Source organism: Oryza sativa, chromosome 10 (assembly GCF_034140825.1).
Source record: "Oryza sativa Japonica Group chromosome 10, ASM3414082v1".
Taxonomy (NCBI): domain Eukaryota; kingdom Viridiplantae; phylum Streptophyta; class Magnoliopsida; order Poales; family Poaceae; genus Oryza; species Oryza sativa.
The window spans coordinates 23,180,818-23,203,540 of NC_089044.1; the positions used below are offsets into that span (position 1 = coordinate 23,180,818).

General features: G+C 45.1%; 3 protein-coding genes and 1 long non-coding RNA gene across 5 annotated transcripts; 1 reads left to right on the forward strand and 3 right to left on the reverse strand.

Annotated features, from left to right (window-relative positions):
- The first annotated feature begins 625 nt into the window (after window positions 1–625).
- Window positions 626–3,553, forward strand: LOC4349434 (nuclear intron maturase 2, mitochondrial). The gene is made up of 2 exons (XM_026020703.2): window positions 626–2,980; window positions 3,069–3,553. The coding sequence occupies exon 1, from the start codon at window positions 659–661 to the stop codon at window positions 2,858–2,860; it is 2,202 nt and encodes a 733-aa protein (XP_025876488.1). The 5' UTR covers window positions 626–658; the 3' UTR covers window positions 2,861–2,980; window positions 3,069–3,553.
- A 5,504-nt stretch (window positions 3,554–9,057) lies between these two features.
- Window positions 9,058–10,652, reverse strand: LOC4349435 (uncharacterized). The gene has a single exon (XM_026020718.2). The coding sequence runs from the start codon at window positions 10,464–10,466 to the stop codon at window positions 9,588–9,590; it is 879 nt and encodes a 292-aa protein (XP_025876503.1). The 5' UTR covers window positions 10,467–10,652; the 3' UTR covers window positions 9,058–9,587.
- Window positions 10,653–14,046: 3,394 nt separating this feature from the next.
- Window positions 14,047–14,524, reverse strand: LOC136353636 (uncharacterized). The gene is made up of 2 exons (XR_010736979.1): window positions 14,322–14,524; window positions 14,047–14,210 (listed from the first exon to the last, which is right to left on the reverse strand). It is a non-coding gene; the product is annotated as an uncharacterized lncRNA (long non-coding RNA).
- Window positions 14,525–14,785: 261 nt separating this feature from the next.
- On the reverse strand, window positions 14,786–21,498 carry LOC4349436 (phragmoplastin DRP1E). Of its 2 annotated transcripts, XM_015759453.3 has the most exons (16): window positions 21,192–21,498; window positions 21,017–21,080; window positions 20,819–20,926; window positions 20,118–20,219; window positions 19,800–19,850; window positions 19,646–19,707; window positions 18,840–18,930; window positions 17,867–17,931; window positions 17,587–17,781; window positions 17,376–17,495; window positions 17,235–17,305; window positions 16,910–17,135; window positions 16,770–16,820; window positions 16,294–16,668; window positions 16,093–16,223; window positions 14,786–15,020 (listed from the first exon to the last, which is right to left on the reverse strand). In XM_015759453.3, the coding sequence occupies exons 1-15, from the start codon at window positions 21,336–21,338 to the stop codon at window positions 16,095–16,097; spliced, it is 1,857 nt and encodes a 618-aa protein (XP_015614939.1). In that variant the 5' UTR covers window positions 21,339–21,498; the 3' UTR covers window positions 14,786–15,020; window positions 16,093–16,094. The 2 variants fall into 2 exon arrangements, with proteins under 2 accessions (XP_015614939.1, XP_025876502.1); XM_026020717.2 differs by lacking the exon at window positions 14,786–15,020 and having other exon boundaries at window positions 15,899–16,223.
- Between the last annotated feature and the right edge of the window lie 1,225 nt (window positions 21,499–22,723).

Here is a 22,723-nt window from a genome sequence, read left to right on the forward strand (position 1 = left end):
CCAAATCATCTATAGTCAATGTAATAGCCAATTTATACAATAGTTGCTTACTATATTATTAATATTTGGTCCCACCTGTCATACACATATTACGTATTGGAGTCCGTGCTGCAGCTAGCTACATATCTGTAGCCCGCTGCTCTTCTCTCTCTTCATTTATCTCATTAAAATATTTTATAGCTGGTTTATAACCTGCTATTGTACCTGCTCTTATTCTTAGTCATTTATGCCAAGATAAAATATGACTATTAAAAGTAGATGGAGGGTTATTACTTAGCACCGTTGACTACTACTTTAATCTCGACCACTTATATAATTTTGACCTCTATATTTTGATTTGCGGGCCGTTCTTACCATAGACGACTCGAGAATAACGGGCCTCCATTGCCAAAGGCCCTCCGCTATCTAAGCTAATGGGCCTCCACTGCTAATAGTCGTCCGCTATAAAACCTAACGGGCCATCACTGATAAAGGCCCATGTACATCGCGTAGAAGCCCAATACCTCAAGCCCAACATCCAGTAGGCCCAATCTCCATCCCCGCCACAGCTGACCACTCCGTTGCGGCGGCGGCAGCGGCGGCGCGAGAAAACACACAAAACCCCACGACGACGACGACGGCGGCCACCGCGAGGGTTTAGCTTTCCTTCTCCTCCCCGATGCCTCCGCCTCCGCCTCGCCGCGCGCTCCTCGCCCCCCTCCTCCGCCTCCGCGCCTTCTCCTCCTCCTCCTCCTCCCTCGCCCACCACCCCCCGTTGCCGCCTCCCCCGCGCCGCCACCAGTTCGTCGCCGCCGACGCCATCACCGGCCAGGGCGGCGGCGGCAATCCACTGGACCCGGCGCAGCTCCTCCGCGACGATCCGGTCGCCATAACCGCATCGCTGTGGGTCTCCTCCTTCCGCCCGCAGCCGACCGCCGCAGCGCCACCGCCGCCGTCGCTGTCGCCGTTCCTGTCGCGCCTCGAGCTCTGGGTGCTCGCGTACCAGAAGGCCTACGCCGACGAGACGGGCTCCTACCTGCCCCGCTCCTCCATCCCGGCCTCCACGCTCTCCTCCCTCCTCGCGCTCCGCAACGCCGTCCTCGACGCCCGCTTCCGCTTCGGCAACCGCCTCACCCCCTTCCTCCGCTCCCCGCGCGCCGCCGCCGCGGCGCAGGACCCCGCCACGCTCTCCAAGCGCAAGCTCCGCGCCCTCCTCACCACCCCGGGGCCGGCCCCGTTCCAGGACCGCGTCGTGCAGGAGCTCCTCCTCCTCCTGCTCGAGCCCGTCTACGAGGCGAGGTTCTCACCCAAGTCCTTCGCCTTTCGCCCCGGCCGATCTCCGCACGCCGCCATCCGCACCATCCGCCGCAGCTTCGCGCCCTACCTCTGGTACATCAAGGGTGACCTCTCCCCGCTCCTCCACTCCCCGGACCCTGCCCTGGTCGTCGGCGCGCTTATCCGCGATGTGCGCGACAAGAAGGTCGTTGATTTGGTTCGTTCGGCATTGCTCACCCCACCTGTGACCGCGAGGCCCGGCGATGAAGATGCGGCGAAGAAGAAGAAGAAGAGGAAGTACCAGAAGAAGAAGGTGCTTCCAGAGGGAGAGCCGAAGCCTGACCCCTACTGGTTACAGACATTCTTTGGGTTTGCGCCGGAGGAGGCACTCACCCAGCCTGATTGGGGGCATTGTGGAGTGCTGAGCCCATTGCTTGCCAATGTGTGCTTAGATGAGCTTGATAAATGGATGGAGGAGAAGATTAAGGAATTGTACAGGCCGTCCAAGTCGGATGTTGTGGGAGGGGAGGATGGAGTTGAGCAGGGGAACACTTCATGGCCAGAGTTTGTCCCCACGAGCGGCCCTGACAAAACGAGGAAGGTGGACTACATTCGATTCGGTGGCCATTTCTTAATCGGGGTGAGGGGTCCGAGGGCAGATGCAGCAGTGCTCCGAAAACAGCTTGTTGAATTCTGCGACCAGCGGTTCAGGATCAAGCTTGACAACGAGAGCCTCCCGATCGAGCATATCACTAAAGGGATCATGTTCCTTGATCATGTGCTGTGTCGTCGTGTTGTGTACCCGACTCTCCGTTACACAGCCACTGGAGGCAAGATCATCAGCGAGAAGGGGGTTGGGACTCTGCTCTCTGTGACAGCCAGTTTGAAGCAGTGCATCAAGCAGTTCCGGAAGCTTGAGTTTTTAAAGGGGGACCGTGAACCAGACCCACAACCGTGCTTCAGGATGTTCCATGCCACACAAGCTCACACAAACGCGCAGATGAATAAGCTCTTGCTGACAATGGCAGAATGGTATCGTTATGCTGATAACCGCAAGAAGGTTGTCAACTTCTGCTCATACATTATAAGGGGGTCCTTGGCAAAGTTATATGCTGCCAAATACAAATTGAGGTCGAGGGCAAAGGTCTACAAGATTGCTTCAAGGAATCTTAGTCGACCATTGAAGGATAAGAAAGGGCAGTCGCCGGAGTACCACAATCTGCTGAGAATGGGTCTTGTGGACTCAATTGATGGACTTCAGTATACACGGATGTCGATGGTTCCTGATCCTGATTACACACCATTACCAAGTGGATGGCGCCCTGACCATGAAAAGATTTTGCTGGAGTATATAAAGCTCACAGATCAACAAACCCTGGATGAGCAGCGAAGCTGCATTAGGGAGGAAGGACTTATAACTCCACAGGACTACATTTCAATGCTTGTATGGAGCTACAAGAAAAATGCAGTTTTACTACCTTCGTTCAAAGAGAATGATCACAAAGGATCCACAGAGGACTTGGGTTCAGATACAGATGAATTGGGTGATGAGGAAATAGGAAATCTGGACCATGTCGATTCCCCAAAGGTTGCTGAAATGCCATGAGTGTTGAATTGATGAAAATGACTACTACTCTCATACTCTGAAGGGGCAGTTAACAAGATAGCTGACTGATGCTGCTGGAGTTGCAAGAAATCAACTAACTCGTGGTGAACATAAACTATGGTATAGAGCTGTAATGTGCCTGTCAAATCTCTTGCAATCAGCTGGGCTGGTTCCTAAGTGCCTAACTAGATGTCTGATTCCTACTCAGGGACATCAAATTTTGTGCAGCTTCAACTTCAACAATATTTCTCAATACTCAGGATTATATTGGATGCTTGCTGCGGTGAGAAAGAAGCCAGAATGGACATTCAGAGGATCAAACTTTGCTGCCAGACTGTGCATCTGCATGCAGAACCAGCTGCTTACCGCCAAGCTTATATTTTAGTAAGACTAGCGGCCTTACCAATCCTATTTATACATCTCCAGCGCATTTGGAAAAATCACAGTGTACACATTCTGCCCAAACGTCCTGTTCGTGCAATTTTCTACTCATCTGTAGAATGTTTTACAGAAAGCAGAGGTCACAGAATTTACTTATAGATGATACTAAGTAGCATCCTTGCTTTTTGGTAGATTTGCTTATCTATTGCTTTTTATACCATATTGTGGTCTAATTAGGCTGATTGGATGCTTGGTCAGTTATTCTTAAAGATATGACTGGAAACTCTATCTAATAGAATTGTATTTGTTCTATCTGTTTGTTCTTATGTTTATAACATTTGTCTTTTTAAGCATGGAATACTATAGTCAACAGTATGTTGTTTGTAATTAGCTATAAATTTGGAAACTCCAAATGACAATTTCTTCAATGGTTCAGTAGAGAGTTAGCACTGAAAGTTTCACTCTGCTAACAATCATTTCACATTTTATTGCTTTTATTTGTTTCCATTGGGCATGTGTAATGTGGGATGCACCTTATGTTGGAAGACAGATATTAGCTTTGACTTCTGCACAGAAATTACAGTTACTTTAGTAAATTAACAGAGAGAAAATAAACAAACAGGCTTGTATGACACAGATAACGGCACTGATTGCTTCTGCTATGGTTTGATCTTTACATTTGACATGTTGCCTGACTGGTTCTCTCAACATATGACTTTTTATTTAGAGCATGATCTACATCTGTTTTTTTTTATAATATCACATTGCTTGTCCTCTGCATTCTTACCCCTGTTACATCTAATTTTGTGAAAATGTTTTCTATTGCATTAGAGGTCGGGCTGTATTTATAGTTGTAGTGCTGGATGCAACTGTAGCTACCCATCCTTGCATGTTTCTCTTCAGTTTTCATGATGAAGTTTGTGTTATTAATAACACCTTGCCGACTTTCCGTCAGCACAGAATAGATATGAACCATTTCTCCACCATGTTCTGAAACAAGGGAACCCAAGAGAAGTTGAAATCAAGCACATGATGTACAGCTAATGTTAAAGCTTCTTTTGCAATGATAGGTATACGTAAATTGAAATTTGTGTTTTTTCCTACCATAGATAGCTACCATAAACCTGTGAGCCTTGTACGTTACCTGGTTCTTTGTTGAGGGTCACATGATTACAACAGTGTACTGACAGCAAGGTTGGAGCTTTATTTCTTCAGTAGCTAACAATAGTGAATGCGAACAAGCAACTGCACTGTCTCTACTGTATGCAGATCTCCCTATTGAAGTCTTCCTGCTACATTAGGCACAGTAAGTTCTTGGTATGCCGTATGCATCAGCTTGTACTGAACAAACAATGACCCTTATTTAACAACAAAATGTTCTCTTGATCTCTTTGTATAGTGAACTTAATCTAGGTCAGAAATCTGGGGTTTTGTTGTACTTTCATTTATATAAATTACTCGTCGTTATTGTGTTGGGGTGATGGACATTTGGTGGCAAAAGCATGTTGCTGGAAGTGCACGTATGTGCCTATTTTTTTTTTTTTTAAAAAGAACATTTCTTATGCTTGACTTACATGTTTGATGTTTCTGCAAATATCAGCATGTAATGCTCAATAATCCTGATAGACTCCAAACACCTGGATTAAGCTAAGTGTAACTGAAGGACTATCAAGGAACTTACAGTCTCAGAAACTACTGTGCGTCCATTTTGTTTGAGGAATATAATAATCTATTATCATGGTTTTCTGGGATGATCCTGTTTCTCATTTCAGTTAGCTAGCGTTGTGGATATTAGGAATGAGGTGATGATGGAAAGACTTATTCCAAATGATCAGGAACTCTTTGATGCTAGCACCAACCTTTCCTCGAACCAAACTCTGTAGGTACACTGTAAGTGAACGATGGACTATATACTTTCTTTATTTGATATTTGTCAATTCTAGGCATTTCTGCATCAGTTTTAAGGGGACAAGCAACAACCATGTGCCTTTTGGTCATCTAAGGTCTATTGGAAATTAAAAAGCGTCATGTTTTTTTAATGGAAAATAAGCCCTATTTAACAACTCCCATTTTGTCTTATTCTGCATTCTGTGCTCAGGAACTGGTGCTTGTATGCCCTTGTTTGTGCTTTATGGTACCTTTTCTGCCAACCTATCGTAATGTTGTACGGTACTGAATTCGTTGCCTCCTTTCAGAAGTGTGGATCTGGATGTGAAACTTGGGTCCCATCGACCACAGTGAGGTATGCCAATCATTTAGCTCCACTAATTTTCTATGTGCCCATAGATGTAGTGAACATGAAGGCTCACAACAGTTGGGATGATTTTGTTTGCCACCATAGGCCGATGAGAAGCAATTGTGACCCACAGGCCACAAAGCTCAATGTCTTTGTAGACATCTCAATTTGGTGACCTGCTGTCACCTTTTCACAATTGTTTTGCTCAGTTCCTACAATCTTATCTGGTAATCTACTTCAGAGGTGAAAATTCTGAAGTAGATTACCAGATATATCACGGACATGTTCTACTGGTCATGTACTCATATTTAGCATTTGAACACAGTGAAGTTCTAGATTTTGTTTCTCACAAGTACTTTTGGGTTAGGTGCATCTTAGCGTCAAGCCGTCAACCAGAAGAAAAAGGCTTACCTTCCATTAGTATAGAGTTTTCAAATTTTCTGACATTGGAAAACTAGAGGAAACTCTCCCAAGATACACTACTGCATAAAATGTTGGAATCAGATTTGCTGCCTAATAAAGGACAAAGTGACAACATCAAGACGCTGTACTACTTTGACTAATTGTAGCATGATTCTCAATTTATCAGTAGAGCTTTGAGCACTTGATCACACTGCTTGCTTGATCACAGTCAGACTGCCACTGATAGATTAGCCCCCATACTAATGGTACTGATCAACACCGACTAGGCAATCTGGCTTTTGGCCTGGCACTTTCGCGTGAGAAGGAAGGTTGGTTACTTAAGTGGGATATGGCAATCAAATCAACTACTAATATTCTTTTTGACAAGATGCTCCCACTCATCCACTAGTCATTTCAGTCTCATAAAAATATTTCATTTCATAGTGTTTTTGGTTGGATGAATCCTTCATACTTCGTAGTTGGTAGAAAGGGAGCAAGTAGATGTGGATGGAAGTTTTTCCCACCCCCATTTTCCAGCATGCCATCGAGCACCAACCACTAGCAATTGTTCACAATGCATAGACACAATAGGGCCTCTACTGCTCGACGAAGTTTCTTTCAACGCCAAAAGCCGCGCGCTTGGCTGCTGCATTTCATACCTGGTGCACACTGTGTAGTTGACTTATACATACTCTGGGGTGACAAAAAACAATGAGAGCAAGTTGCAGGGTATTTCCCACCCATCTGTTTAGGGTGTTTCATAGACACAATATATAGAAAAGATGCGTTACACATTTGCTGTTGAATCTGACCTGTATTCACCAGTGATTAAACATAAGTATGACCAGATCATTTTGTGCTTTCAGGTGCTTTTTCCGACAGAGACAAGCCTATGTTCATGCTCTTGCAAGTCACAGAAGGAGAAGGCTGAGAAGCAAAAGAAGAGGGTGACAATGCATTGAGGAAACTGGACTGGTAGCTGTGTTGTCATCGTCATCGGACCACCTTGTTGCCATCTTTCGCACTGAAAGAAAGCCCCAGTTCAACTCCATACATGTATGACATGGCAAACAGGAGAGCTGAATTGCAAGGTGAATGAATGTCCTGCAAATTTGCAAATTCTGCAACCTAATTTGCTCAAAATTTACTAATGCAGGTAGGATACAACATCACTCGAAGATGTGGGGACTAGCTCAGGTGGGCTTCACTCGCTTAATTGGTAGGTAGTGCTGTGCTCGGCTAGACGTCTCCTTTACTGGTTGTTTCACATGATGAGCAGCAGTTCTGTTGGACCTACGGCTATACGTTGCCATCGACGAACGCATGCTCTACGTGCTGTGATTCATGTCGCCCTTGAAGGTTTCCCGCACGAAAATGTGGTGAAATTTCGCCCAATTCCTGAAGGAACAGGTAATGAAATTTTGCATGTAACCACTCACTAGTAGTTCCTTACCAGTTACTACTACTCCCTCCATCCTTATATAAATGCACTTATGACTGGATGTGACATTTCATATTACAACGAATCAGAACAGTTGTATTATGAAATATCACATTTAATCTCAGATGTATTTATAATGGAATGGAGTGAGTACTTACTGCTCTAGTAGTAGGATCGTAGTCTTTACTCATCCCGTGTGTGTACGCTGTTAAGCAAGACTGCCTTTGCTAACGTCTGAAAAGAGCTTTTGGCAGAAAAGCGACTGACGGGAATGCACTTTGGGGTAGGCAATTTGATGGATTTTGACCAAAAAAAAATTTAAGTTGGTGGCATGCATGCAAGGTCACGCGCCTCGGTCATGTGAGAAAGCGCGGTTCCTACAAGGAAAGGAAAGGCGTTTGTTCTGTGTAAAAAGACCAGAAAAGAGCACGTACATCGTGTGGTGTAGCAGAGCAGATCGTAGTTCATTGGTAAAGATGGAATTTGGCAGCCAATGACGCTTAAGGTGAAGAGAATCCTAGTGCAGTTTGCGATACAGTTACATACACATGTTCTTTATCCATGGGTAATTGAGTAGTAGGAGCAGAAATAGCTTTTTCATAGGTTTATAAGATATGGATTTTAGGAGATGAAATATGCCACGCGCGGCAAGGCGCCATGATCGCCCAAAGCATGCGTTCATCATCTCGTCTCAACGTGACTGATGCCATGGCTATTCCCCCGAGGTAGGCGATCGATCGATCGAGCACTAACCCAGCCGCCCATTGTTGGACCATCAAGCTCATCGAATCTTCGTTTCCGGCACATGTATAGCTCCTCATATTGTACGATTTCTATTGCGTTTCGCCACATATATAGCTCCATGTTGTCTCAAGAGCTAGAAATCAACTCTGTTTAATACACACTGCTCCAGGCTACCACTAGTAGCAGGTAAGCAGCTCACGGCTAAATAAACGCTGGGGTTTATTTTGGGACCATTTCCAGGAGAAGATAGTGCCGGTGTGGGTGGAAGTGTCACATCAATTTGGATCAGCCGCAACATGATTCAACAATTCACCAATTCACGGAAATCGACCGATCGGTGAATGTGTATCCCTTGTATATAAGCAGTGCCGTGCAGCTTAATTTAGCCACGACCTACCTCAGTTAATACCTGCTGTTAATTCGTAATTACTACATGGCCTGTATACGTGTAACGTAGCAATGGCCTGTAAACGTAGTACGTACTACAAACGTTTTGCATCGGCCAATCAATCGAGAGGTAGAGACGACACGAATTCAGCAGTTAATGATTCGATGAGGGAGGCGACAATGAAATTTATGGTCGATCACTATTCGAGACGATGAAACTGCCAGTGATACGGCGCATCTGATGTTTGGATCCTGCAGCTGCAAATCTAACCAATCAAACGACCAGAGAGAATGAAGGTTCTTGCTTGCAAATCGCATTTTCTTCCTCTTCGTAAACCGTAATACAGTAGTTAATAGTAACACTCACGCGTGTCTTTGTAGCACGTTTGGTTTTTCATCTACCTGCTGCTGCTACTACTTGAGGAGAATCTTGCAAGCTTCACATTTCGAACATTGCATCTTCTCTGTACTGAAGTGAAGAGCGGTTGTACACTAGTAATACAAACTAGAGAAATTAAGGATGCCATACGTACGTGTACTGTTGTCAATCGTATCCTGGTTTAACTGTTTGAAACGCGGCCAGATGTTTGAAATTTTGCACAGAAATACAAGAAATCAACCACCACTACTGAAGTCTGCAATACAACCATCATGAGCTGAGTCATCTACGCAACACACAACGAAATTGCTAATCAAATTGGGGGGGGGAGAAGAAGCCAAGCAAAGAACAAAACTGAGGTCGCAATTGAGGAGGTCAGAGAGAGCACACAGCTCAGCTAATTGATTTGTTTCATTCCTTTTTTTTTCCATTCACATGGTAGGGAGAGAAAATATATAAACATTTTGAAGGATTCTTCCCAATATCAATATTTGTATAGTATGCTACATTGCTGCTACTGCCTAACCATAAACAAACCCAAATTTCCACTGAATTTCTTTTTTCCATTTCTCTTCGCCTCTCGTCAACACGTAGCGGCAAACACTACCATTCATATCGTCACATCTCCTCCTCGAGAGTACCGAAATGTTTGGTCAAATTTTGTAGGAAAAAAAAATCAAAGATAAAATTGCCCCCGAAAAAAAAATGAAAAAGAAAAGGAGGGAAAAAAAAAGCGCGCGAGCGAGCGAAGATGGCGTCATCGGAACCTACCCATGTCGGCGAGCTTCCGGGAGGTGTTGCGGCCGAACGAGGCGGCGCCGCCGGCCGACAGGTTGCGCCGGTGGGTGTCGCCCAGGGGGGACGGATCCGGCGGCTGGCATCGCCGGCGTCCGCCGCCGCCGCCGGAGGTGGGCCGGACGAGCGGGCTGAGGCACACGGCGAACCCCGAGATCCCGTCCCCGCTGGCGCCCACGCCGGTGTGCCTGCGGCGGTGCTGCCTCGCCGGCGAGGGGGAAGGGAACCACCAGCTACTGGTGGTACTGCCTCCGGGGGAGTCGGGCGCCTCGTCCAGCGGCGGCGGCAGCGACTCCGCCGCCGTCGCCGCGGCCTCCGGCCGCCGCTTGCGTCGGACTATCGAGGAGAGCCAGGAGGTGGACCGTCGGGGAGGATCCTTCGCGCTCACGCCACCGCCGCGGACGACGTCGTCGTCGCCCCGGGCGTGTCGCCCCCTGCCGCCGCCGCCGAAGATCGCGGCGAGGAAGGACCTGCGGCGCGCGACCTTCTTGCCGCGCGGCTCGGGCTCATCGCCGCCACCCGCCGCGCGGGCGGGGCCGACCTGCGGCGTGCGGAAGAAGAGGAGGTTGGGGTGGTGGTGGTGGTGGTGGGCGGCGGCGGCCGAGGAGGAGGAGGATGACGCGTAGGCGCAGGCGTCGGAGCGGCGCGCCGCGGCGTAGGGGGAGACGGAGCGCGCGAAGAGGGATGAGGAGGCCCTGCTGCTGCTGCTGTGGTGGTGGTCGTCGGCTTCGGCGGCGTCGGCGGCGGCGTCGCGCTGGGCGGCGAGGTCGAGGAGGCGGTCGCGGAGGCAGGGGGCGCAGACGCCGACGGCGTTGGCGTAGGGGTGGAGCTTGCACCTCATCTCCGGCTCCGGCTCATCGGAGAGGATTCTGGCGCGGCGAGGCGAGGCGAGGCGGAGGATGGAAGAAGGGAAGGGGTGGGTGGTGGTGGTGGTGGCGTTAATGGCGGACGGATTTATTCGGGAGAGAGCGGTGGAAAGAAACGGTGCTCTGATGCTCCAGTCTACACGTAAGCCGGATTTCTAACTGCTAATTTTACTAGGGCTCCCTATTAGTATTTATTACTCCTACCTGAGTAATTTTCTTATCCTAAATTTATCTAGATTTCCTTTTAGGTCTGCTTTTGGGTTATCCAAAATTTAATTTGTGATTTTAAGGGGTTATTTGACTTAGTATATTTTTCGCCATTGTTTTTTTTACAGTAAAGATAGAGCTTTATTAATGACTGAACAAAGGATTACATTCCTGGTTGAACAAATTTAAAATTCTTGCCGGCGCACGTAATCCTCATTCTTGGCTAGATCTTCGACATCATCACCATTTGAGTAAAAGTAAACTACACTAACAATTCTTAAACTTATAAGGATGTTTCACAATTTATAAAGCGTGCATCGAGTTTATTGTATCATCTCGATCCAAAGCCTTATTTAATCATGGTCTTACCTACATAACATGCTATGTGAACGGTGACATGGCACATACCTACTAAAGAGATCGCTTGCCGGAGGGAGGAGGAAGAAGGGAGAAAAGAAAGAGAGGAAGAAGTGAGAAAATAAATAAATAAATAAAAATGTGTTGTGTCATTAATCACGATGCATGTCATGTAGGTAAGACATGCAAGTAAGACCACGGTCAAATGAGATTTTGGATCATGATGATACACTAAACTAAGTCAAGAGATCTTAATACGCGTTTTGCAAGATCGTGGATCTAGATGAAACCCCCTTACAAGTTTAAGAATCACTGATGTATTTTACTATTTGAATAATATCAGTCGTAAGTCAACTGATCGGAGCTTAGTTCTAGAGGAAATTCTATAAAATTACGATGTTTCACGGGAGACATTTATGTGAACGAAAGAGCGTGAGAAAATGGTTTATTGTGGTAATAAAATTTATCTGGTTCAAATTATATTGCTCACAAATCGAATGTAAATTAATGTGTTTTGTGTAAACTGAAGAATGAATTACTTTTTACGGAACAGATGGAACTCTTTCAGAGATCTTGTGTTCTAAGTGAGGGGTCTCATGTACTCTCCTTGTCCTCCATGCTAGCGATTAGAGAACCGGTACCCATGCTTGAGCCAACCCAGCTAAATGCAGTTAAGTACGCAATTAGTGCGTAATTAAGAAGGTATTAATGTGGACTAAGGTTAATAGAGGGAATAATGGCTAATAATTAAGAAAAGAAATATGAATGACCTCTTCAAATCTTCCTCCCAGACAGCCATACAAGAGTACTTACTAGTACACATCAATTTTGGATTGAACGAAACAATCCCAATTCTAGTTATGCAACTGGATATGATCAAAATTGTTTTTCAAAATAAACTACATATTGTAACGAGTAATAAACCTTATAGTTTTACTTTGCATCGGATATCTAATACAAACTTTTCACCTTTCACTCGGGTATGTTCAAATAACTTTCATTTTGCAGGCAACAAAACATTATCTGAAGACAGACTAGAACACCGGAGAGGAAGATAAACGTAAAAGCTCATACCACGACAATCGAATTCTATCCGATCCTTCTTCTAACACGAGACAAAATTTGCAGGCCTGATGCGAAGGTAGTACTAATTATCTAGATGGGTCCAATAATCAAACACAACGCCGATCACAAATTCACAATAGTACCACGAGATTTTCTTTTATTGCGCCCGGAGACGGATTCAATGCGTGCAGGTACAAACGTGTAGTCGCTGGGAAGGAAACCGGGGGCACCGGTTTTTTCACCTCTCGCTGTCTTTCCCTGGACGTCCTTTACGGGTTCCGGGTTCCCTGTTCCTGTTTTGGGGGTTAAAAACTTAAATTCGTTCGTGTGCTGGACAGCTAGCGTGGTGCTGACATGCTAATGCTACTGCTCGACAGTCAACAGTTCTAGGTAGGATCTAGTATGCAAATGCAATTGGGCATGGACTCAAGTCAAACCCACGAAACTGTAGTACTACGTCTCACAGGCCGTATGCAGCCAAGGGCGCCTCCTGCTATGCAATTACGCGCCACTGCTGGTACAGTTAGTTACAAAGATGGTTGATCCATTCCGGCACCAGAAATATCACAAGAGCAGTTGCCAATTTGCCATACGCGATAACAAGAACATGGTACACGCCTACACGGTGCAGTGAAAAGTTGCGCCACCAAACAGTCGGAGGGAGTTGCATACCGAAGCTTCTAGCGGCCAATTGGGATGTTGGCCAGAAAACACCATGCAACAACACACACACTCCTGCCTGATTTGACCGTGAACAAGAACGAGCCGGCGACGGCGAGAGGAAGAAGGATTCAATATTGGGAGGAAGGAGCGGATGACCGGGAGACGCCGACAGGCGACAGGGTCACACAGATCATCGATTCATGCCCTCCCTCCCCTGCACAGTGCAAACCGGCAACGCAACGCGACATGCGAACAACGACATCCGCGCGGCAGCATTGGAAGCGTGCGGGCATCTCATTCTCATCCCTGTGCCCGGCATGTGGCCAACACAAGGGCTCATCTCTCTCTCTCTCTCTCTCTCTCTCTCTCTCTCTCTCTCTCTCTCTCTGTGCTCATTTTAGCACAGGATCGCATGTGCAACAACTATAGTTTAAGATAATGTACTGTACTTGTTTATATGAGTTCAGGCCTTCCCGGAATGGTTGGCCTGCAATATACTGTATCCAGCATCCGTATAACAGCGCCGCAGCAGAAGCAGCAGCACACAACCAATGAACCAACAAACCATCACCAGCAAAACAAGATATTGAAAAAAAAAAGGGAACAGATTAACCAGAGATGCACAGGGAGTTGCTCTAATTTACCTACTCGCTGCTACTACTACTGGTACTTGTCGCTAGAGGCATCACATGCGAGTGACGTAGCAGTAAGGTCTGGGTTAGTTCCCAAATTTTTTCCCAAAAAAATATCACATCGAATCTTTGAACACATATGTAGAGTATTATCCGTGCATTAAATATAGATTAAAAAACTAATTACATAGTTAGGGAGAAATCGCGAGACGAATCTTTTAAGCCTAATTAGTCCATAATTAACCATAAATGCTACAGTAACCCGTATATGCTATGGGCAAGTACAACCGTGTAGACAGCTTGCTGTCTTTTTACACAAACAGACAGCTTATACAATGGGTTGTTGGTTTGGCTGTCTGTGAGTGTTTAATTCATCCTTTGACACAAATCATGATGATCTAGTGTATAATTGATCTTTGTAGTCATTTTGTTGCATACCTAAGACAATGCACAGTACATTTAAATATTCCGCATGACTTGTAAAATAAACATGTATATAATAATTATATATATTTATATATGAAATGATCTTAGAAGAAGGAGCTGCAGTCGGTGAAGGAGCTTGGTGGTGGACTAGCCGTGCCATATCCCGAACTCCGGTGCTCTGGCACACGCGCCGCCAACCCTGAACTGCTCTGCTCCGGCACCATCGACGCCGCCCGAGCTCCTCCCTCCCTGGGCCTTCCGCATCGGCGCCGCCGCATCCTTTCGAGATTGCAATGCAGCTGGCTTGCGCATCCAAGCCACATCCAACTTCAGCATATCTTGCGCCGCCGCCGCCGCCTCCTTCCGTGCCTGCCGCGACATGGTGGCCAGATCGAAATAGGGTTGGATGGGGAACGCAGGGGGGAGGGGGCTATTTCAACGCGCGCGAGAGAGATTTTGGCGGGCGAGGAAGGCGCGAACCTGTTCCGCGCGCGAGAGAGCTGATCCCGCGCCTCCGTCGCCTCCCCGCATCGCGTCGTACAACGGGCTTCATCGCCGTCGCGTCGCCTGGGAGCACGCGCTGGCCTCGTCGACGAACGAGACGACGGATGGGCCGAAGCGAGCGCCGTGGGGGAGAGGGGTTTCGCAAAAAAAACAGTGCATGTCGACGGGTCTCGCCGACCCGTTGTACTTGCCCTAATGACGGATTAATTAGGCTCAAAAGATTCGTCTCGTGGTTTCCAGGTGAGTTATAAAATTAATTTTTTTTATTGGTGTCCGAAAATCCTTTCCAACATCCGGTCAAGCATCCAATGCGATACCCAAAAATTTCTTTTTTCGAACTAAACAGGCTAAGTGATGGCCAACAGCCACCTGCCCCAGTTCTTTAGCTTCTAAAGTCCAAGGGGCCAGACGTTCTTGAGATCGTTCAGACATTACCATCATGACTATGACACATAGCATAACTAATTAATACTGGATGGAAATTTCTGCTCTACCAGTAGTATAACAGCAATGAATTAATTGGCAGATATGTCATGGAAGTATATGTGTAAGAGATATCAGACCAACCAATGATCCATTGCAATGTAGTGCTGCTCATAATGGACGGCAACTCTATGTTAGTAATACAACAGGACGGCTCGACGCCGATTTGGAACTTCTGAAAGCAGCCCATTTCTGTTTTAATTAGGAGGCAAGTGGATCAATCAATTGTTTATGTATGGTATTGTTAGTTTGTTAACGATGATACTGTACTTAGCATGATATATCCTATCAGATAATCATTATCTAAAAAAAATTTCTATCACTGAAGTCCATAACAATCAGAGGAAGACACGTCAGCATAGCAATTTGCACTATAAAGACCTGTTCTACGCAGGACACTCATCAAAGACCAACAGGAATGAAAAATCAGTTCTAGAAAGCGTGAATCTAATAGCACTAATTCAAGAATTCTAAGAGCTCGAACGAATCAAAGGTCAGTTCAACACAAGTAATGCAGAGTTGACAAAAAATACTCATGTATTGGGTCTTGTTGAACGTACGCAGATAATGCAAACGAACAAGCAAGAAATTGACCAAAGCTTATGCATAAGCTCGATACCTGGCTAACCTGATCCCTATCTTGGATGGTTATGCTTCTACGGTTCAGATAAAGCCAGGGACATGAGAAGTCATAACAATGGAAAACGCTACCTATAACAAAACTACTAGACTGCAGATGGATCTTGCAGGTCGAGTCACGCCAAGAATGTTCAAACGCACTATTGGTATTATTTATTGGGCGGCTCTTGTCTCGGCAACACCCAAAACGAAATAGTCACCGAACAACGGCCCTAATCTAGACAAGAATTTTAGTAGCTATTTGAATACAAATTACACAGACCAACATTATTTTAACTATGCAGAGTTTCAGTATGCAACTTATGCATAGTCAATGCAGTCAACCATATACTTATAGGGCTAGTTGAATAGGCCAACATTTCATTTCGAAAATAAGCAACAAAATGCAGTAATCTGGAATTCTAGATTCAATTTGTGAATACCATGGAATCTTAAACAAATATACAGACAGACTTCATTCATGCTTGTGCTTAAAAGTCTGCATACATATTATGAAAACACATTGCAATCAAGACTCATATATAGCACAACAATTAGTAATCAATCTCAAATGTTTGACACGAGAAGTGCAGATCAACTGGCTATTAATTCTGCATGTCAAATTGCAAAGCAAACAGAATGTTACCTTTAACGTGACCATGACACAGCATCGATCTCATCCCTGGCAGACTTGTATAACTCAAGCCTCTTAAAGCACTGCTGCCTTCGCTCCATAAGAGCAGGATCCTCATCAAGGAGTTGCGCAAGCTGCTTAGCCTACAAAGGAAAATGGTCATTGGGAGGACTGAATGAGTTAGCTTGTTACAAAACGAACTAAGTAACTCACATCTTTCCTGCCCACTTGGGTATAGAAATAGTTAAGCAAGGAACGCTTAGCTTCCCTGACTTGACAATGAACAACAGCTTTGGGGATAGTATTCTTCAATGTATCAGATACCATGCCAATGTATGAGGACACATTGGAAGCAATCCTCCTGAAGTGCGCGTCAGCATAACGATCAACAGAAGGAGTGGAAGGGTTCCCAGTTCCAGTCTTGTCCACTTCCTGTGGAAGCTTGCGGAAGAACTCCACTGTCAAGTATGCTGACTCCATATCAACCAGTCGTACAGTGGTTTTACGTCCATCTTCACGGAATCTCTCTAGGGCATGAAAGCATGCAGCCGCAAGCTCCGCTTGAAGAGTGGGAAACCTTTTCAATTCCTAACGATATATTAACATGTTTTGAAAAAAAAGAATTACTACATAGCAACAGGTGAGGAAGGTACAATGATGATTTGATATGGTGGTGCAAAATAGCCAACCTGGGTCTCACCGATGGATTTCCTTACCAGCTCTTTCAAAACATAATGCACCTGCAACAATGGTAAAAGAGATTTCAGAATAAATAAAATACCAGAGCAGGCAACCACAGTCCACAGGAGGAAGATTCTTAGTATATTACAGCATCTACAGAAGCTTCAGCTGGCCCTCTAAAATAATTGAGAGCAGATTCAATCAGTCGGCGGTACCCTTGCTCAGGAGCAATTAAATGAGGTTGATAACCATCAGCTTCTGAGATAACACGCTTAACATTTTGCAGAGAGAGGTAGCGGTCAAATGGAAGCTTCCGCAGAGCAGAGGGGAGTTGGTTATCAAAGACACCATAAATTCGATCACCTCCAGGCCGTCTGCGATTTTTATGCCAGCATTTCAGATCTCTAAAGCAAACATTGCATGGACACATAATGCAGGTAATAAAGAAGCCTAATAGCATATATGATATTTACCCTCCATCAAGATGTTCTCTAAATATTTTCTCAAATGCACGGCAAAGCTCCAACACGAGGTATAGTTGAGCCTGCACAAGCACATAAATTATGTTTGCTTTTTCCATTTGAATACAATGCAATTTACCATAAGGTTCATACCCCAGCATCAGAGGCAATAGGTCTACCAATGTGATCCATCTCAGATTCAAGTTCATCAATAGTTTTGTTGATCAGAGATGTAATGCTTGGAATACGTGCCCTGATCACAGCCTCTAAGTGCTAAGAGGTGGAAACAGCAATGCATCCGTTAACATTAATAACTTCAAAATAATTAAAAAAGAGAGAGAACACCAAATGGGTTTTCCAGAACCTGTGAAAGAAGTTTGGCAAGATATTCTGAACCCATCCTGCTTGATAAATGAGAATATTCAGGACTAGAAGCAAAGAACTCCTGTTCTTTTCGCCTGGCAATAATCATATCAATATTCTTATTGATATCTGCTTGTGAACGATTAACAATCCCGACCCATGGATGCTGCAGTCTGTACGATCTTCCTTCGAGAACCTTAATGAGAAGAACAAATATTGGGAGGATTAAAATTTACATAACCCAAATTGCATACAAAGTAAAGTAGTAAAGAGAAACATACATCAAGTGCATTTGTTCCCTTGTCCATCAAATCAAGCTTAGTCAACACACCAAATGTCCTTTCACCTGAACATAGATTATTCCACACGAAAGAAATTAGGATGGAATTGTCTCAGATTCTCCATGTGCAGAACATACTAATATGAGCTAGTTTTAGAAAATGAGACTAGAAGTCTAGAACCAGCAATCTAAGCCACCGGCTTCAATTTACATGTCTAACATCAACCATCAAAAGATACTGATGATTCCCAAGGGCTCTCTCGATTAATCCACTTTACTCTTGTAAGGTTGCTGGTTGTACTTGCACCCTCCCAAAAGGCCAAAATCCTATTTGGCGATGTACTTGGTATATATAGACCACTTCAAGTTGATCTAGTGGCTCAGATTTTATTTCTCATTCTCCTATTTTAAGGCTACCCCCTAGTTCATACCATATATCCCCCCTAGCAATTACAAGCAGCCAAGCAATCTCCAGGCATCCAAATATTGTGACTATTTTGGATAGATGTGAAGAAGAAATGTGTAGCACTAATGGTTATCACATTTTCATGGTGTACAATTGGTAGGCAACAGGATCTTCATTTATAAACTGGTTGGGAGCAGAGTTGTCTAAAATTAGTAGCAACTGGCAAAGTAAATTCCCTGCTACATAATTCATAGGAACTAATCCTTTATGGAATTATCAACTAGAGCAGGTGAACAGCTATCTCAAACCTCAGGAGATGGCCAGCACATGAGATATACTGAAATACAAATGAGGTTTCTCCAAAAACAAGAATATGTCACTATTTTGCTTGTCTACCACCCAATATCCAGACATATTCTAAGCAAATGGACCTAGCAAAGATTATCTAAGGAGTATACAATAAAGAAAAATAGAATCATTCACTGCCACAATTGACAGCAAAACACCAAATCGACAGTTAACAAAATTAAAATATCATAGTAAAGTAAGTGTATAACTTTGATCATACCAGTTGGATCAACATCTCGAGCAAGCTTAATAGCATCAGATGTTGCTATATCTTGATTGGCAGGAGATATAGCAAGTATGATGCAGTTTGGCTACAAAAGAAAATACAAAAATGTCACTGCATAAGGTACACACAAATGCACACTTCATAGTCTCCTGCAATGTTGTTAAGATATGGTCATCTTGGAGCTTTAGTTTGCAGTATAACTTAATGCAACATACAAAATAAAGCACTAGTGAATATAGGAATTAATTTCAACAAAGGAAAGGCACAATATAATCAGCACCACATATGTACTTCCGTTGGATGTAGAGGCTGGGTTTAATCCATTTTCTAAAAAAATAGCCCCATATTGGAGTACTTTTGTCTAACCCTGGAAAAAATATTATAGCCAACTAGCCCACTTGGAAAAGAATGGCTGTAAGAAATATGCTATAAACGGGCAGATCCAAGGAACTTGCTTACATTTTTTAAAATACTTTGTAGAAGGCATCCAAGCAAACAATATTAAATGCTAATGAGACCGTGAGACATGCAAAGGGTACTTAAATCTATCAGTCAGCATTAACTGCTAATGAGACTGTGAAATATAGGTGTGGGAGACCAATCAAGCTAGAATTGTATAAGTGAATATTGATACGAGGAAATATTGCACCCTTATTTTAACACCCCAGAGATGTAATAAGTCAAGTGGCACTGAATTTATTTTTAAGGCGCATCGAATAATTCATAAAATGAAAAAAATACCCAGTGGTAGTACTTTAATAAGAATGTGTAGGCCTATATTCTATACTGAAGTAATATACCTTGTCAACATATGAGCGCACCATATTTTCAATATCCTGGACAATGCTTTCAGGCTGTCCTTCTGAAAGGCAATGTAGTAAGTGAAAATTCTCTGGTTAACATTGCTTAAGTCCAAGTAAGTTCAAGCATGAAAATCGGTACACATTTCCATACCTACTGCAACTTTAGTTAGACCCGGCAGATCAATCAATGTCAAGTTGACCACTGCAATAGTTCATTGAATAGAGTTATGTTAAGTTAAGAATTCTGGAGTTACATGAAGCTGCGATGTACTGCATATAAGTAAAGTCTATGCCTGTGTGAGAAAAAAAGGAAATTAAAGGTTGCACAAGTATTGTTGCCAAACAGAAAACACAGTCTTATTTATATAAGATGAAACCGGAAAAATAAAATTTGACAAGTAAAAGCAGCTGTGATCCTTCATTAAAAAAAAAAAAGAAGCAGCATAAGTCAAGCAAAGGGTGTGAGTACCATGTGGTGAGTAAATGCTGAGATGAATTGGAACAGGTGATATTTGTTTAGTCTTCCCTGTCAGCCTATCAGTTTCATCTTGAATTTCCTTCCGCACAAGAGCTGCAGAAAACAAATATCACCATTCACCAGCATGTTTGTAAGAACTATCTGTTCAACTTCAGTCATTTCCAAGGTAACAAGACGCTGAAACCACACAGAATTCATTACAAGCAAATGTATCCTCTATATATTTTGCAACCATTTGCATTAGTTAAATAAAGTAATTTTAATATGTCTACAGCCCTAGTAATGACAACAGATTGCTTCTCCAGTTCTGCTTCTCTCGTGACAATTTATTGATCGTTTAAGTGAAAGTAAATTTATTGATCGTGACAATTTTATGGAGCATTACCTAGGCAGTGTTATACCTGTATAGCTGAAAAATTACTGCCGAATTTTGACATTAAACAAGAGGATACATATGTAGTAGCAGTGTAGAAACCGAACAATACAGCATCTGCTGCTAGCAACTGCTAATTGCAGGGTTAATTACACTAAACATGGCCAATTGTGCATTTCATTAAAGCAATTTGCCTACGGCCACTAAGTAAACCAGTTCAAAGCATAAACCCATAAAACCCCCCAAACAACTGCAAGACACTGAAAATGTCTGAGCGCGCGCGCCCATGCGTATAGAGAGAGTGAGTGAGAGCACTCACCAAAATCGTTGAACCGGCGCTTGGGCATATGCAAGAACTCAGCGTACTCCTGCACCCCGTCCTCCGTCTTGTGCAGCTGCAAAACCAGCGGCCTTCTCGTCACGATACCTGTAATCGAAGACACAAACCTCGTGGCCGTAAAAATCACAGCACGGGTACTCGAAAATTCGGACACAGGCGCAGAATTCCCGATCAAACCTGAGCCCCTAGGCAGGAAGTCGCGGCCCACGATGCTCTCCAGCACCGATGACTTGCCGGAACTCTGCACGCATGCAACCGGCGCAAATAAAATCGAGCGTTCACCTCCGAAATTGAGCAACGACGCGAAACCCTAGGTGGGGGAGCAGAGGCGGTATAGGGCGGGGGGGCGCACCTGGCCACCGACGACGGCGACGGAAGGGAGCGCCTCCCACAGCGTGGGGAGGGAGGCGGTGCCGTCGCCGCCGCCGTGGTCCCCGAGGACGGTGCAGGCTCGCTGGATGCGGTTCACGAGCACGATCACGTTCTCCATCGTCGCCATCTCCGGCGAGGCGGAGGGAGGCGGCACCTCCTTGCCCGGACGAGGAGCGGGAGTGGAAGGTTCTAGAAGGAGGCGGAAGGTTCGAGAGGGAGAAAGCACTGTGTCTCTGTGGGCGAAGCGAAGGGAGCAGAGAGGCGTCACTGTCGCGACGGCATCGGATAGGGACGAAAGCGTGCAACTGCTCCCATTTTACGGTTTTGCCCCTTGCGGCAAATTCCAATTTCCAAGTGGCCCGGCGGGAACAAGTTCCCCGAAATTCGAAATTCAAATATTCGTTTTACTTTTCGGATGAATTGAAATTTCAAAAGGATTTTCAGTATACCTTTTTACTCTTGAATTTCGTAAGAGATCCAAAGCAAATGCAAGCAAATTATTTCAGCAACTTGCAGCAGACAAGGTTTGGAGTAAGGGGCAGTTTGGGAATCAGAGGGTGGATAAGGGAGGTGGGCCAGAATGGACAGGACAGAATGGTTGGTTCAAATGTCTTTCAAAATTCCTCGCCCGGATTTCAAATTCTCTGGAATGGTGGGCCCCGGATGATGCGCGCACGCGCATATTCCTTCGTTGTATGCCGTTGGGCTATGGCCCATGAAAAATGGACCGGAAACATTGAGGCCCACTTAGGAAATGAAATTGGGATTAATTTAGGCCATTGTAGGTTGGAATAAGATCACTTTGACTCCCTCAACTGAGCACCGAATCTAAATCGTATCCCTCAACCACAATACCAAAAATCTTGACCCCCGAACTTACAAAACCGGTGCAATTTGACTCCCTTGGTGGTTTTGGAGGACAGTTTCGCTGACGTGGCGCACACGTGGCAGTGTTGACTTGGTATTTGTCCCACGTGGTATTGACGTGGTGCTTGTGTCATTAAAATAAAAATATATATGTGGGACCCATTTGTCATTCACACAAAAAAATGTGGGATCCACATGCCATCTTCTCTCTCACTACCCTTCTTCCTCCTCTCCCTTATTTCTCTCTCTCTCTCTCTCCCCTTCATATGAGCCGGCGGCAAGCGGGGGCTAGGTGGCGGCAGCAGCGGCGATGGCGGCCGGGTGGGTGCCGGAGCGGTGGCGGCGGTGGGCGGTGGACCTCGGGCGACGGGCGCGGGAGCAGCTCCGCTGCAACCACATCAGGCCGCCGCCGCCGCCCAGCAGCTCGTTCGTCGGGTGAAGGAGTCCGACCAGTGCCGTCTCCAGCACCGGCACGGCGAAGTTGATGTCGGGGAAGATCCGTCGGTCGGTGATGAACAGGATGAGCTGGTAGTTGTTTCCCTGAAAGTCCACCGCCTCTCTGCTGGCCAAGAACTGCTCCGGCCAGAACTCCTCCGACGAGTTCCATGCCGCGGGGTATCTCCCCATTGCCCACACGTTGATGAA

What these genes read in the sequence shown, in the direction of transcription:
- LOC4349434 (XM_026020703.2), top strand. Translation starts at nt 659, where the DNA reads ATGCCTCCGCCTCCGCCTCGCCGCGCGCTCCTCGCCCCCCTCCTCCGC.
- LOC4349435 (XM_026020718.2), bottom strand. Translation starts at nt 10,466, where the DNA reads ATGAGGTGCAAGCTCCACCCCTACGCCAACGCCGTCGGCGTCTGCGCC.
- LOC4349436 (XM_015759453.3), bottom strand. Translation starts at nt 21,338, where the DNA reads ATGGCGACGATGGAGAACGTGATCGTGCTCGTGAACCGCATCCAGCGA. An exon ending in CTATTGCCTCTGATGCTGGG is followed by an intron (nt 17,306 to 17,375) that starts GTATGAACCTTA and finishes GTGCTTGTGCAG; the next exon opens with GCTCAACTATACCTCGTGTT. An exon ending in CCCAAGTGGGCAGGAAAGAT is followed by an intron (nt 16,224 to 16,293) that starts GTGAGTTACTTA and finishes TTTCCTTTGTAG; the next exon opens with GCTAAGCAGCTTGCGCAACT.